The 12,701-nt window shown below is 38.3% G+C and overlaps 1 protein-coding gene across 1 annotated transcript; it reads right to left on the reverse strand.

The window, feature by feature from the left end:
* Positions 1-1,269: 1,269 nt before the first annotated feature.
* Positions 1,270-12,701, reverse strand: LOC121871937 (proprotein convertase subtilisin/kexin type 7-like). Its single transcript, XM_042374539.1, has 6 exons — positions 12,517-12,701; positions 11,983-12,249; positions 11,143-11,246; positions 9,478-9,663; positions 6,050-6,164; positions 1,270-2,890 (listed from the first exon to the last, which is right to left on the reverse strand). Exons 2-6 carry the CDS (start codon positions 12,241-12,243, stop codon positions 2,408-2,410), a joined length of 1,149 nt encoding a protein of 382 aa, XP_042230473.1. The 5' UTR covers positions 12,244-12,249; positions 12,517-12,701; the 3' UTR covers positions 1,270-2,407.

The following is a 12,701-nucleotide window of genomic DNA, read 5'->3' on the forward strand; positions in this document are numbered from 1 at the left end:
CGATTCGAAAAACACGTGTACCGTCTAGCTGATACTCAACAGCTGGTGGTGCGTCATGCGTCATTGTAAACAATAGGAGGTTGAAGTAGATTACCGGGTATTATATTAAGTGTGAAATATCGAAAAGGTTTTTATTACCTGTATTTTTTGTAGATCAATGAGAACTGTGATACCGTATATAATATGATAAGTTAGCCTGTGCTAAGAACTTCAACATAGACTACTGAAAACACGTTGTAAGGTAATTTAGCCTATTGTAAGTTGGTGAGCTTCATTTGCTGAAGGAACTGCACAACTTTTCATTACTAATTGGTACATATTTTACGTTTCCATTGTTTACTGGCAGTAAATGGTAAATATTTTTCATGTCTGAAGCTAAAAGTTGCATCCCCCCCCCCCACACTAGTGGTGGAGATGTTACATTTAACCAAAAAGACGCTGGTGTTTTATCCCAGCAGTGGGTGGACCAGCATTTTAGCTTAAGGTCCGCATAGGTAATATTCCTACAAATCTAAAAAAATAAAAAAATTAAATAAAAAGTTCAGATTTTGTCCGAATTATCCGAAATCCGGATTAAAGGGGTCCGAATTAACGAGGGTCGACTGTATTAGTTGACTGAGAGGTCGCAGTAAAAAACACACGCGGTAGCTGCAGAACACAAACTGAGTGGATGTAAACAAACCCCATGCGCCAAGTGGTGCATTTGCCACGGAATTTAAAAAATCACGCTCGATTTATTAAACTAGTTCGCTAAATCGAGAGAAAATAACAGAAAGCTCGATTTAGCGGAAATTTCACTTTAACGGGAAGAGATGGCACGAATTAGTTTGTTAAATCGAAAAAATACTGTATATATAAAAGAAATATCCCCATTAGCCGGAACAATTGGTACAGAGGGTTTCCAGGTTTGTGAGATTTCCGGGTATTGAGACAAATTCCCTTATCCCCTGAAAAAATTGCACATCTCAGAATTTTTCTGGGCCCTGGTGAATGTTTCTGCATCTAAACTATGCACCATTGCTACAGAGGGTTAACTATGGAAAGATTTTTCTCAGGAATGATAAAATTTTATTTTCCAGATAATGGAAAATTCCAGGGATCGAAGATTCCAGCTAACAGGGATATCAATGTATTCATTTAGTGTGATTCGACTAATCACGAGCTTCCTTTGATTTGGCCCAGTTGTACGTGAACAAAGATCAGAGTTTAAGAAAAAAAAGATTTCTTTTCATTGGTAGAATATGAAGGAGACACAAGACAAAGGCTAAAGAAATTTTATGTTCTATTCAAGCATGCAAGTTCAGATGACTTCAGAACTCTCTAGCTCATTAAAAAAAGACCACCAAAAGATAAAAACTATACTGTACCAAGGATAATATACTAGTAAGGATAGTTCACCAAATACTTGTTTTACCCACAATGCACAGTTCTGTGACTTCACTGTCGTAAACACGCGTCATCTGGTGATCTGCTCCCAGGACCAGTGTATCAACAATTATGGTTATTTGTGTAATATACGGGTGTACCAGCAATGCTCAAATCCCAAGCAGAGAGCACATCAAGTATTAAAGATTTTCCAGATCTAAAAAAAATTGTGATAAATGGAAAATGTCTGCAAGCGCTCTGATAAAATAATCACCACATTAAGCTAGCTGAGAACTTATTTGAAGAGAGTTCATATTTCTTTTGTATGTCCTTAATTCTGGAATGTCTGTCAATATCCAGGTATCTATAGGAAGGCAGGACATTCCTCTTGCTATATGTGGCCAAAAAGAATTCTAAACATATATAATAATCTTGAAAAAATTAAAGCCAAGTACATTGGTATAAGTTTCAGGTGTTAACACTGCGCTTGTTTCAAGATGAGAGGGAAACTTGTAGTCTCTTAATTCTACAATATTAGTCAATATGTATCAGGTCATCCAAAACACAGTGAAACATTGTTCTTGCTAGTTTTTTCTTTTGCTATGTCACTTATTTTTTGGAGGACTATGAGAACATAAGGCATTCGTTTTGCTATACCTGGCTACAGAAAAGCCTTAGTCTTACAAGTATTCTAAAAAATGATGAAATGAAGGAAAAGTCACCACCATCCATGACTGCCCGCGAAGTCACCAGATGACGTATGTCACAAGCGTGATGTCATTGAACGGGGCAGAGCCAAAGTTTATGACATTACAGTGATTTGTCTTTACTATTTATAGTCCTTGTACTGTATTGCACATGCTTTTAGTTTATAAAATACTGTATAATTAAAAATAACTTCCCGCCCTTCTGTGCTGCTATTGAAAAATAAATTATATGAGAAACAAACTATTATTTTTACATGGCCTTAGCAATTGCACACTACAGTATATGCTTTTCATCTAGAAAACAACGTATAAAGAGTAGAAAAATATCTATAAAACTAATCCATTAATTCTATTTTATCAGGAATTCTTCTATCTTCATCAACTTCTGATAAAAATTCATCATTTGTGAAATCTGTTACATCAGTGTCCTTTGGTATGACTGTATCACTTGTGCAATGTGAAGATAAGTTGTCTTCATCACTATCACAGTCTAGACTAGATATGTCTGCATCACAAGAGGGTGATGGTGAAGTTTCCCTGTCCATCACCATCAGTGGAAGAATCTCATTTGAATTTACAGTTGATAATTGTGTTTCTACTGTATCCTGAGAAAGGTTTCCAGCTTCCATAATTCCATATCGACGATCTAAGTTTGTGGACCTCCGAGCCGAGGCATTTCTTTGATGCATGGCCCGTCCAGCAGACAGATCCTGGAGTTTCTTGTAGAATTTTTCTTTCTCACCATTATAGCAAAAGATATATTCAAAAGAGTTGAATATGGCCATAAACATTAGAAAGAATCCAGAGATGACCAGAACCTGAAAATTATCAAATATTTAGACTAATTCAGAACTTTATTCATTATAAGAGCAGATTCCTATTAATCAACATTTATTCATTACAAATTTTAATTAAATACTGTACAGACAATGACCATTATACGACGGGGTTAGGGACCTCAAAAAGTCAGTAATAAATGATCGATCGTATATCAATATTAATAACTTATGGGGGAATATAAGTTCTGTTCCTGAGCCCCTCAAGAGCCCAAACAAGTTTTATATCCTGCTGCTATAATGATAAATTGTGTCAATTATTCAAAGAATTTAGACATAGATTAAAAAAAAAATTTTAAATAGACATGAAAGCAATAAATTTAGACAAAATAAAGCTTTATTTTCATTTACCAAACATGATATACAGGTGTACAGTAGTAAGTTGTGATCCCCAGTTATCATGACAAGTAATCTCGGGTAACACATAATTTTCTTAATTTTTTTTTAATTTGTTACATTCACACAGTCTTTTGGACAGAATAAGAAAGAATTCTTATAAGGTCAAAACATAAAGGTAATAAACATTTCTTATGTACGTGAGACATCACAGAGCACAGGGGCGGATCTAGGAATATCAAAAAGGGGGAGGGTCCAAGAAGTTGTAGGTAGGGAAACATGGCGAGCACAGTGAGCCCACCCAACTGGTGTTTTTTTTGGGGGCAGTATGGCCCCGGCATATAATTTTCTGACCAACATAATATTATAGGCATTTTGAAGCCATGTGTGTGTGTGTGTTTGAGTGTAAGGTGATGCGGGCCAGCTGCCATCCACCAGTCCCTCCTCTCACCACTGTTTGGCCTTAAGATCTAAGGATTGAAGCATGTGCTGCTTCCCTTTATCTCTCACTTATTTATGAGCTACTGTACCACTACATAAAAAAAAGTGTTCTTTGTTTCATACACTGTAAACAAAAAAACAACTCTGAATTTACTTCAGTACTTAAGAGAACATTTGGGTGGAGCCATGATGATGAAAGCAGGCGAAAAAATTGAAGTTAATCCGAACAAAGTTTTCGTTTGTGGCCGGACCGAGCACTAGTAGGTAGCAGACAGCTATCAAACAGGGAGGTATGTACTACCATCTGGGAAGATATTGGAAGCATAATGTGTTATCTAGGGTAGACCCTGCTGCTATATGGCATCAAAAAATTGTGACCAAGTCCCAGGTTGCTGATCTGACTTTCTGCCTCATTTACACACAATTGCAGGGTCTCAATTGTTTCTCTTACTTTGACAACACAACATATACTGTACATCGTTTCTCACTCTTGATCTGTTTTATTTTTTCCCATTTCTATATATATTTATGGTGCAATTTGTTTTTTGTTTTTTGCTCCCCCCACAGGCTAATCCCCAATAAAAAAATACAAAATAAAATAAAATTAAATTAAAAAATTATAAAAAAATTAAAACAGGAGCTAAACTTTGAGCCCATGTGGCATGGGGACGCTACCCGTGGACTGTAATAGACTCGACCGCTGGTCCACGCAGAATATTATCTATCTGACCATGTTTGGTCACATTTTCCTGTGTTACCCTGGCTAAACCTGCATTCGAGTGAGTCTTAGCCCCATGTTAAGCGATACCAGGTAGTGATAAAAAATGCATTCGAGCGAATCTTCATTGAACAAACCCGCATTAAGTGAGGGGGCAGTGTATTGTATACTGTACATGTAAAGTCCTGTTTAGAATAGTACACAACCTTCCAAACACAGAAGCTCACAAGCCAGTTCTCAAATGATGCCCTTGTCTGTTTTGAAGTAGTTGGCACCAATCAAACTGGTGTACAAGCTGTCGTCTGCCTCGCCATTCGATTATACAGTATCTTTGAAAATTGGATCATTCACTTTACAACGACCAATAAAAACATTAGCATAAGTTAAACAAGTATCTCAATAGACACCAAGATGAGCGTGGAAGGTGCTTAGTACTGTACTGAACAAAAAGTAGTCTTCATACAAGAAACTCATCACAAATGCAGTCATTAATTGTAAAGAGAATATTGATGTGATAAATAAACAAACACAGTATGGAGGTAAAGCACTGAAATACAATACTATATTTAACTTCTATAAACACTGGGACCTTTTTAGCAATAACAGACACTCAAAGGCACACAGACATACCTGTACAAGCAGTAATCTCACGTTAATGTTATACTATTAGCAATAAGGTCATCTGGTGGTGTGTAATGGTCATGTGGTGGCTACCTGTTTAGCGGCCACAAAGAAATAAGTTGGGTCTTCATTTATGCGGTCAATTAAACCTGCGGAGTACCGCGTAAAACGAGAAACGGGTAAATGAAATAACGGAACATGGGATTAATTGAAATAGAGACTGGGCCGACCCCCAAACTCCACTTTTTCCGACACAATACGTACCTTGTAGTCAAACTAACATCTTAAATTTATGATGGTATGCACCCACAATTAATAATTAAAAAGATGGCTGGGCACACGGGGATGGGGGTTGGTTCCGAGGCAGAGGGCAGATTATTGGCCCTCACCTGTATCACTTGTATCACTATCCACCACAGAGGCTTGCAGGGCCTCTTTGTCAAACCCCTCAAAGTCCATATCCTCACTATCACTGACTTGGGCCGGCTGTGGTGGGTGGCGGGTGAAGAACTCGGGAATGTTTTGATGACTGGGCAACTTTGTGCACACCCTGCCCGCGTAAATGACCAAATTTGCCGCGTAAATCAAGCATTTCAATTATGGCAAGGCACCGCGTAAATGACAAAACGCGTAAACCAAAACTGCGTAAATCCAGACTCAACTGTACTGTACAAACACAGTTTTACCTCAAATAGGTCCTGCTTATGCATCTCCCTGGTGACCTTACACTAAAATTACATCACCATCAGAGCTAGAGGTGACACCCTCAGACTTCCCGGGTAGTGTAACTGCAGCACACACACACACACAGATGAAACTGCCATGTAAGTTAATGATTTGCCTGGATTTCAATTGTGGTGACAGATACACACTCACTTAGACTTGCTTCTTCCTCATTATCATTCTTCCACACTTCACTTCCCCCTCTGATTACATTTCAGGTGTCTCACTGTCTCCAGTCATTTACCTCACCTGAACAAACAATGAAGAATTTAAAACAAAATTCATACCTTAACAACACTTACCTTAAGCCATCGTTCAGGCAAAGGATGGAAAGGCTCAAATCGTAGCTCTGGTGGATGGCACAATGTACTTCGATTCACATGGACCACTTCCCCTCGTACCGCTCTCTCTACCAATCTATTACAAATTTAACATTTAATTAAAATTTATCCATCAGTCCAGATTCAATTAAACTTAATCTGAATGTTATACATAAAACTGTAATGGAACCTTTATTTTGCAATTTGCACTAGCTTAAAATCCCAATTTAATCCTTTTGCTGCAATTCCCTCACTTGGCATTTAATTCTGGCCACCACCAAACGATTTTATTTAGCTTAGGGTAACCTCCCGCAGCCAAAGGGTTAAGAGGGTCGAAGTGAAGTGTGAAACACAATATTGTGGTTGACAGCCATAGTAAGTACATTAATGTGAAATTCCAACACACTGAACACTTCTAGTCAGGGCCCATCAGGTGTTGTGGGATATGATCATTCAGCAGCAAGATGTATCATAATGCTGCTGGTGCAAACTGCTCTTCACTCAGTCACATCAATAGTCATAAAACACCCACCAAATTTTCAATTGAAAATTTAAGTTTTAGGATATACCTCCATATACGACTTTTATACAATATGAACTTCAGTCATACGGTGTAGGTTGTCATCATGGGTGACCTAGAAGAAAATACTCGTACAGGGTATCTATAAGTACAGAAGAAAACGTCTTTCTCAATTATACAGTACCACCCAATTTGTTTTAACAAATTGGTGATATAACAACATTTTCCTATACAGGGGTAAGAGTTTTTTCTAAGGATGTAAAGACGCCACACTTTGTGTCAGCACCAGGATGTGTGTAGTCTGAACACTTCATAGACAATAACAACACAATACTGGACTAAAGCCAAGACACATTGGTTCCTCCACAATGAAATACTACCCTGTATACAGTATTATATGATCATAAATCATTAAACAAAGAAAACAACTAAAATACAGTGGTTTAAGGTTCACATCTTAAACTTGATAAATAAAAAGACCCCCAGTTTTACGGGAAATTTTTAAGCTTGAGGTCGTCTTATATGCCACTACTGTATATAAGGTATTACAGGTTGTACCTCTCTAGTCCGGCATTCTGTGGTCCGGAAACTCCCGTGGTCCAGAACGACTTTAGTTTGTCCAACAGATAGATAGGCAGCTTTTTTTTTTTTTTACTTATCTGAATTATTATTATTATTACAGGAGTATTAAATTTTTGCCCCTCAGGCCCCAATGTGGGTCAGTGACCTATGCCCGGGTGGACTAATCCCCTTAAAAATAAAAAAAGCCGGGGGAAATTAAGGTTTGTTTACATCCGGCAGTTCGGCTGCTCTCTCTCTCTCTCTCTCTCTCTCTCTGCTTGTCTATACAGAGTACAACATTTAACCCTTCAATATATATGAGCAGCAAATAAGTGTTGCTTTCATATTCTTATGTTGAGTAATGACGATATGTTTTCACATGTGTGCACTTACATCACGCAGTCTCACTTTTTTTTTACCATTAATGGTTAGCTACTTATAATGTTCCATTTATTTACATTAAATAACATTACAGGTACTTCAAACAACCATATTAATTTTTTTACATTAATTTTACTACAGCTAAAATCAGGGTCTTATTTTCTTCAGTTTTATATGTAGAACCAATCAGTCACTGGTTTTGTAAGCTTTAACATAAACAATGCCGGCAGCCGTCTCGTCTCCTCTAATATTCCACGTATTATTAATAAATTGTATTGTTAATTTTGCACACACAAACATTAATTCAATAAAAACAAATTCAGAAACATTAATTAAAATATATATGAACAGTAAATAAGTGCTGCTTTCATATTCTTATGTAAAGTAATGACGATATGTTTTCACGTGTGCGCACTTACATACACGATCTCTCTTTTTCTTTACCATTATCGTTAGCTACTTCTATTGTTCCATTTATTAACATATATAACATTACTTAAAACAACCATATTAATTTTACTACAGCTACAGCCAGGGTCTTATTTTCTTCAGTTTTATATATAGAACCAATCAGTCACTGGTTTTGTAATCAACGAAAACAATGCTGTGTCATTTCCTCGTGTGTTTTAATATCCTACGTATTATTAATGAATTGTATTGCTCATTTTGCACACAAACATTAATTCAATAAAAAAGACATTCAGTAATAAACAATAATGAATCTTTTGTACATAAGAGAAATGACGCTGTTTACACGATTATGCACGTCGTCTGCACGTTGGCGGGCTGTTCAAACCCGTCGAAATTCAAGTTTCCGCAGTCAAAATTTTTATTTATTTATTTTTTTGTGTTCCAATAAAATACGTTAAGAATTAAAAACTCGCGAAATTTGAGAAGCTACTATACGACATTTAACCCTTCAATATGTCTTCAAAGAGACCACGATGCAGAGAAAGTGGTGCTAGTGCTTCCAAGCATAAGCACAAGTCACTATCTATCCAGGAAAAGGGTGAATTTCCATGGTCCGGCACCGGTCAGGTCCCGAGGTTGCTGGACTAGAGAGGTACAATCTGTAGTAGGTTGGAGAGTACTTAAAGTACTCTCATAGTCATAAAACAAATGATGAAAAGTAAGATCCCATTTTATGGCTCAGGGAAAGAAAGAAGTGACCTATGACATTACCCAATCAGGGCACCCCCTCCCTCACACACACACACGAACTGACCTACACCTGTGCACTGACCACAGTAGTAACGGTATAAATGACATGAAGGAAAGGTAATGAGGAAGAAAGAACCTAGTCACTGAAGAGGACTGTGGTACATTACTCAACACATGAGAGTAGCATTCCATGTGGGGTGTAAAAGGTTACTGGAATGATTAAGAAGTTGCATGGAAGTAAAGCAAAGATAACTTTAAAAAAAGAAAACTTAAGTTTTTTGGATGCATGCCTTGCAATGTTAGAAACGTGGTGATTACAAGAAAGGTTACTAGCTTCAGTAAGACCAAGGACAGTGACATTAGTGTTGCTGGTATGCTTGGGGTGTTGCTATATGTAAGTGAAGGCTGAGAATGATCTTGCTTGTAAGACACAGAGAGAGTTTTTGTCCTGGTGGTAGTGACTATAACTACGTTATTTGTGTCCCACTGAACTATGGAATCATGATGTGTGTTTACCACAACTGTAGTGTTTAAATGATTTACTGATAAACCTGACTGAGTGTTAGAATTAGAATAGTAAGAGAGGCTTGTGTAGATAGTGGCACCAGCAGAAAAAAATTGTGTACTGCTGGAAGTTGGAAAGGAGTATATGTAGGAGCACGAATGGAGTCTTGCCACACTCAAGCATTAATGGGAAAGTAATATGAGTCTGAACTGTATGGGTGAGGCAGCTGGTCCCATAGCTTTTGGATAAGAGGTTGTACTGAATGACAAGATAACAACTGACCTCCTTCTTTCCTGTAGTTCTGTTGGTGTCATAGAGGTGCCATGAAGGATTAACTGCCAAGACATCAACTGCCCATTCAGGTGCTGGTGTCGTGTCTGCATTACTGTTACCTGGTAGATGCCAACTGGATCCTCTCCCCAACAACGCACGGTACCCAGTGGCCAGTCCACTAGGCCCTTGGTAGAACTAAAGAAGAAAAAGTGAAGTTCAAGTCTGTGATAGCATTAATCTGTAACAACAGGCCTCAGCTGGCCGAGGCCATTTTGTTCGCTAATGATGTACAGTAAGACCTCTCTAAGTCAGACTTCTGTAAGACAGAAGGCCCAATCAGTCAGACAAGTTCTGACTTAGGTGGTTCTGTGGGGTGGCAGTTGGGAGAGGAGTCAGTTTCTGCATGTTTGTTGTCATGACCACTGCTCCACTGTGCACTGTGGATTTTTTTTGTATTTAGTGCTTCCCTGGTGTATTATTATGGCTTCTAAAGCAAGTATGTACTGTGATGGCAAAAACAACACCACTGAGGATCACTGGGAAAAAGGAATGGTGCTCAGAACTCTACCAATTGAAGAGAAAATGAAGATATGAGACACATTTGATGCTGAGGTCTCCATGAATGATGTCTGTGAGGAGTTTGGGTTGAAGTGGAGTACTTTTTATGACAGCAGCCAGATTTAAGCGCTTACTTGATATAAATGTAATAGTATACGTATTGTAACTGTAAGCTGATTTGACTTTCTGCCTTATTTACACACAATTGCAGGGTCTCAATTGTTGCTCTTACTTTAACAACAAACATACATAACTTTAGTCACTCTTGATCTGTTTTATTCTTTCCATTCTTTTATTCTCCTATGATATCAGTTGACAATAATATTAAAGCGGGGCCTTCTCGGATGGGTCCCACTGGTCGGGAAGGTTGTGAACCCCAGGGCCGATCTGACCTGGGGCCACAACTGAAATCACCACGGTTGCTGGAGGATCGGCTTTTTTTACACTTCATTTTTCCAACATTTACGGCCTGAGATCCTATTTCTATATCCCACAGATATCCTCTTAACACTTTTATGATCATTTCATTATGTGAAGTGAGGTGTAGGTTACACTTTTTTGTGTTTGAGGGAAACATTATTGGGGCACTCGATGCCTGGGTTGTGGTAAAAATGGGCCATCCAACCGATTTGGAAATGTTGGTAGCCCTGCCCAGTTGGCCGGGATCCTGACCCATTGGAGTGCCCAAAGCACGTTCTTGAATGATCTCTCCCTACATGAGCGTCAGGCTCCCAATGGTCAGGCTCACTGTCAGGCATGACGACTGTGAATGTGGCCCTTAGTCTGATTTTCAACTCAGAGAATTCTATCTCTCATATTTCTTAATGTTGATGTAATAGTGTTTTACTAACCTTGTTATCACTTAAAGACCTGACATTAGTAGTTGAAGCTTAGTAATAACATTATAAAAACAACTAATTTAAAACAGTTCAGATAAGCAGAATTTTCTCCAGCAACCCCCAGTCTAGGGACACGCATTTTACAGACTGGAATCTGCCCCAATTAGTCTGGTGTATTATAGTACTTCTGTAATGCCAAATAACTCCAGGTTACTAAACCAACACATTTCAACCTTTAAAAAATACTGTACAGACATAAATACTAATAAGTCCTCACTTGTCAGCATCCCTAGGAGCTGCAAGGGTTGACCTAGTGCCACTGGGACACACCAGGATGATGTTAAGGCTGCCTCGGTACTCATGTTCTATTGTTACTCGCACCTGCAAACACAATGAGAAGGTAAGTTCAAGTGACTATATGAACATTCAATTAGACATCATAAAACATCACTGCTTAATATTTGCATATTTTTGTTTTATTTAATGAGAACACAACTGCCCCAAAACATAGATCTGGAAAGCGAAAATCATTACTCAAAGGTAAGAGCCAAATAGGTTACAGTACTATAGCAGCTAACACAACCCAGCTCTCCCCCTTGGCCATTAACTGAGCATTGACCAGAAGTCTATAGATTTATGCATAAAAATATTCTCCTTTAGCAGTTTTTAATTATAGTACAGTACACCCAGATAATTTGAAGATTTTTATTTCACGGTCTTCTATTATTTGCGGATGACACCCTGGATGTCCGCTGGTAGTTTTGAAGTTACCGGCATTTTTGCGGCCTGGACAGGGAGCCATTCATTCTAGAGACAGTAATTTCCTTTAACTGCAATGTATATACAGTATGCATGTGTGTGTAGACACACACACACAAAACACATACAAATATACTTTATAATAATGGGAAAACCCTCTCACAAATAATCAGGAACAAATTTATTAAAAATGTGAGTCTACCCTGAAGTCTACTCCGTGCTTTGTTACAGTGTTGTTCTATTTTCCCCCCTAAGCCAAGCGCGTAAAGTTGAATGCATGTAAATTAAATGAGCGTAAGATGCGATACGACTGTACTTCGAATAAGGAACTATAATAGAAAGCGATACACTGACTTACTTGCACAAACTCTAGCATGTTGAGAGCATATCCTTCCAACACATGTTTGTTCACAGTGTGTTTGACCATTACTTCACCAAGTCTCTCTGCTGGCATAGGAAGACGTACCACCATCTTCTCTGAGGTGTATGTAGTAGAAAAGGGGACAGATTCCCAGATAGTTGCAGCTGAGACCATTGCTGCTGCATCAACCAGACCAAAGCCATGTTGATGTGAGTGATGGAGGCCAGCACCATTATTTGCCCAATCTGAGTTGGACATGTCAATCTGAATGAGAAGGAAAAACAACTGTAGTCATCAAGGCTTCACTTACATCATGAGAGAAAAGGTTTTCATCAACGGTGACTTATGCAAATTATATTCTCAATAAATTATGGTTACAATCTATCACTAGCTTTCACCTCACAGTTTTATTAAATCTGGTCTTCCTTACAAGAGCAAACAAACTTTTCCAACACAAATTTCCACTTCATTTCACTTTGTCAAACATTTTACATCCTTCAATATTTCTTGTACCATAACAATCAAACATACTTTTCTTGAGGTCAGAGCAATGAGATACTGAACATCCCTCCAGGAGAGACATGGTTGAACCTCCAAAGCCAGAGCAATCACTGCAGCAGCTAAAGGGGCTGCAGCAGATGTTCCTGAGTGGTGTTTGGTACAGCCAGATGAGCTGCTCTCACTCCAGTCTGTAGTTACCTAACACATAAAAAAAT

The sequence above is a fragment of the Homarus americanus genome, unplaced genomic scaffold (genome assembly GCF_018991925.1).
Source record: "Homarus americanus isolate GMGI-L3 unplaced genomic scaffold, GMGI_Hamer_2.0 scaffold48416, whole genome shotgun sequence".
In the NCBI taxonomy this organism is placed as follows: Eukaryota; Metazoa; Arthropoda; class Malacostraca; order Decapoda; family Nephropidae; genus Homarus; species Homarus americanus.

Excerpts from the sequence above, each read along its gene's own strand:
- LOC121871937 (XM_042374539.1), bottom strand. The coding sequence starts at position 12,243 with ATGTCCAACTCAGATTGGGCAAATAATGGTGCTGGCCTCCATCACTCA. Across the intron at positions 11,247-11,982 it reads ACATGCTAGAGTTTGTGCAA|GTGCGAGTAACAATAGAACA; the intron begins GTAAGTCAGTGT and ends TTGTGTTTGCAG. Across the intron at positions 2,891-6,049 it reads TGCCTGAACGATGGCTTAAG|GTTCTGGTCATCTCTGGATT; the intron begins GTAAGTGTTGTT and ends GATAATTTTCAG.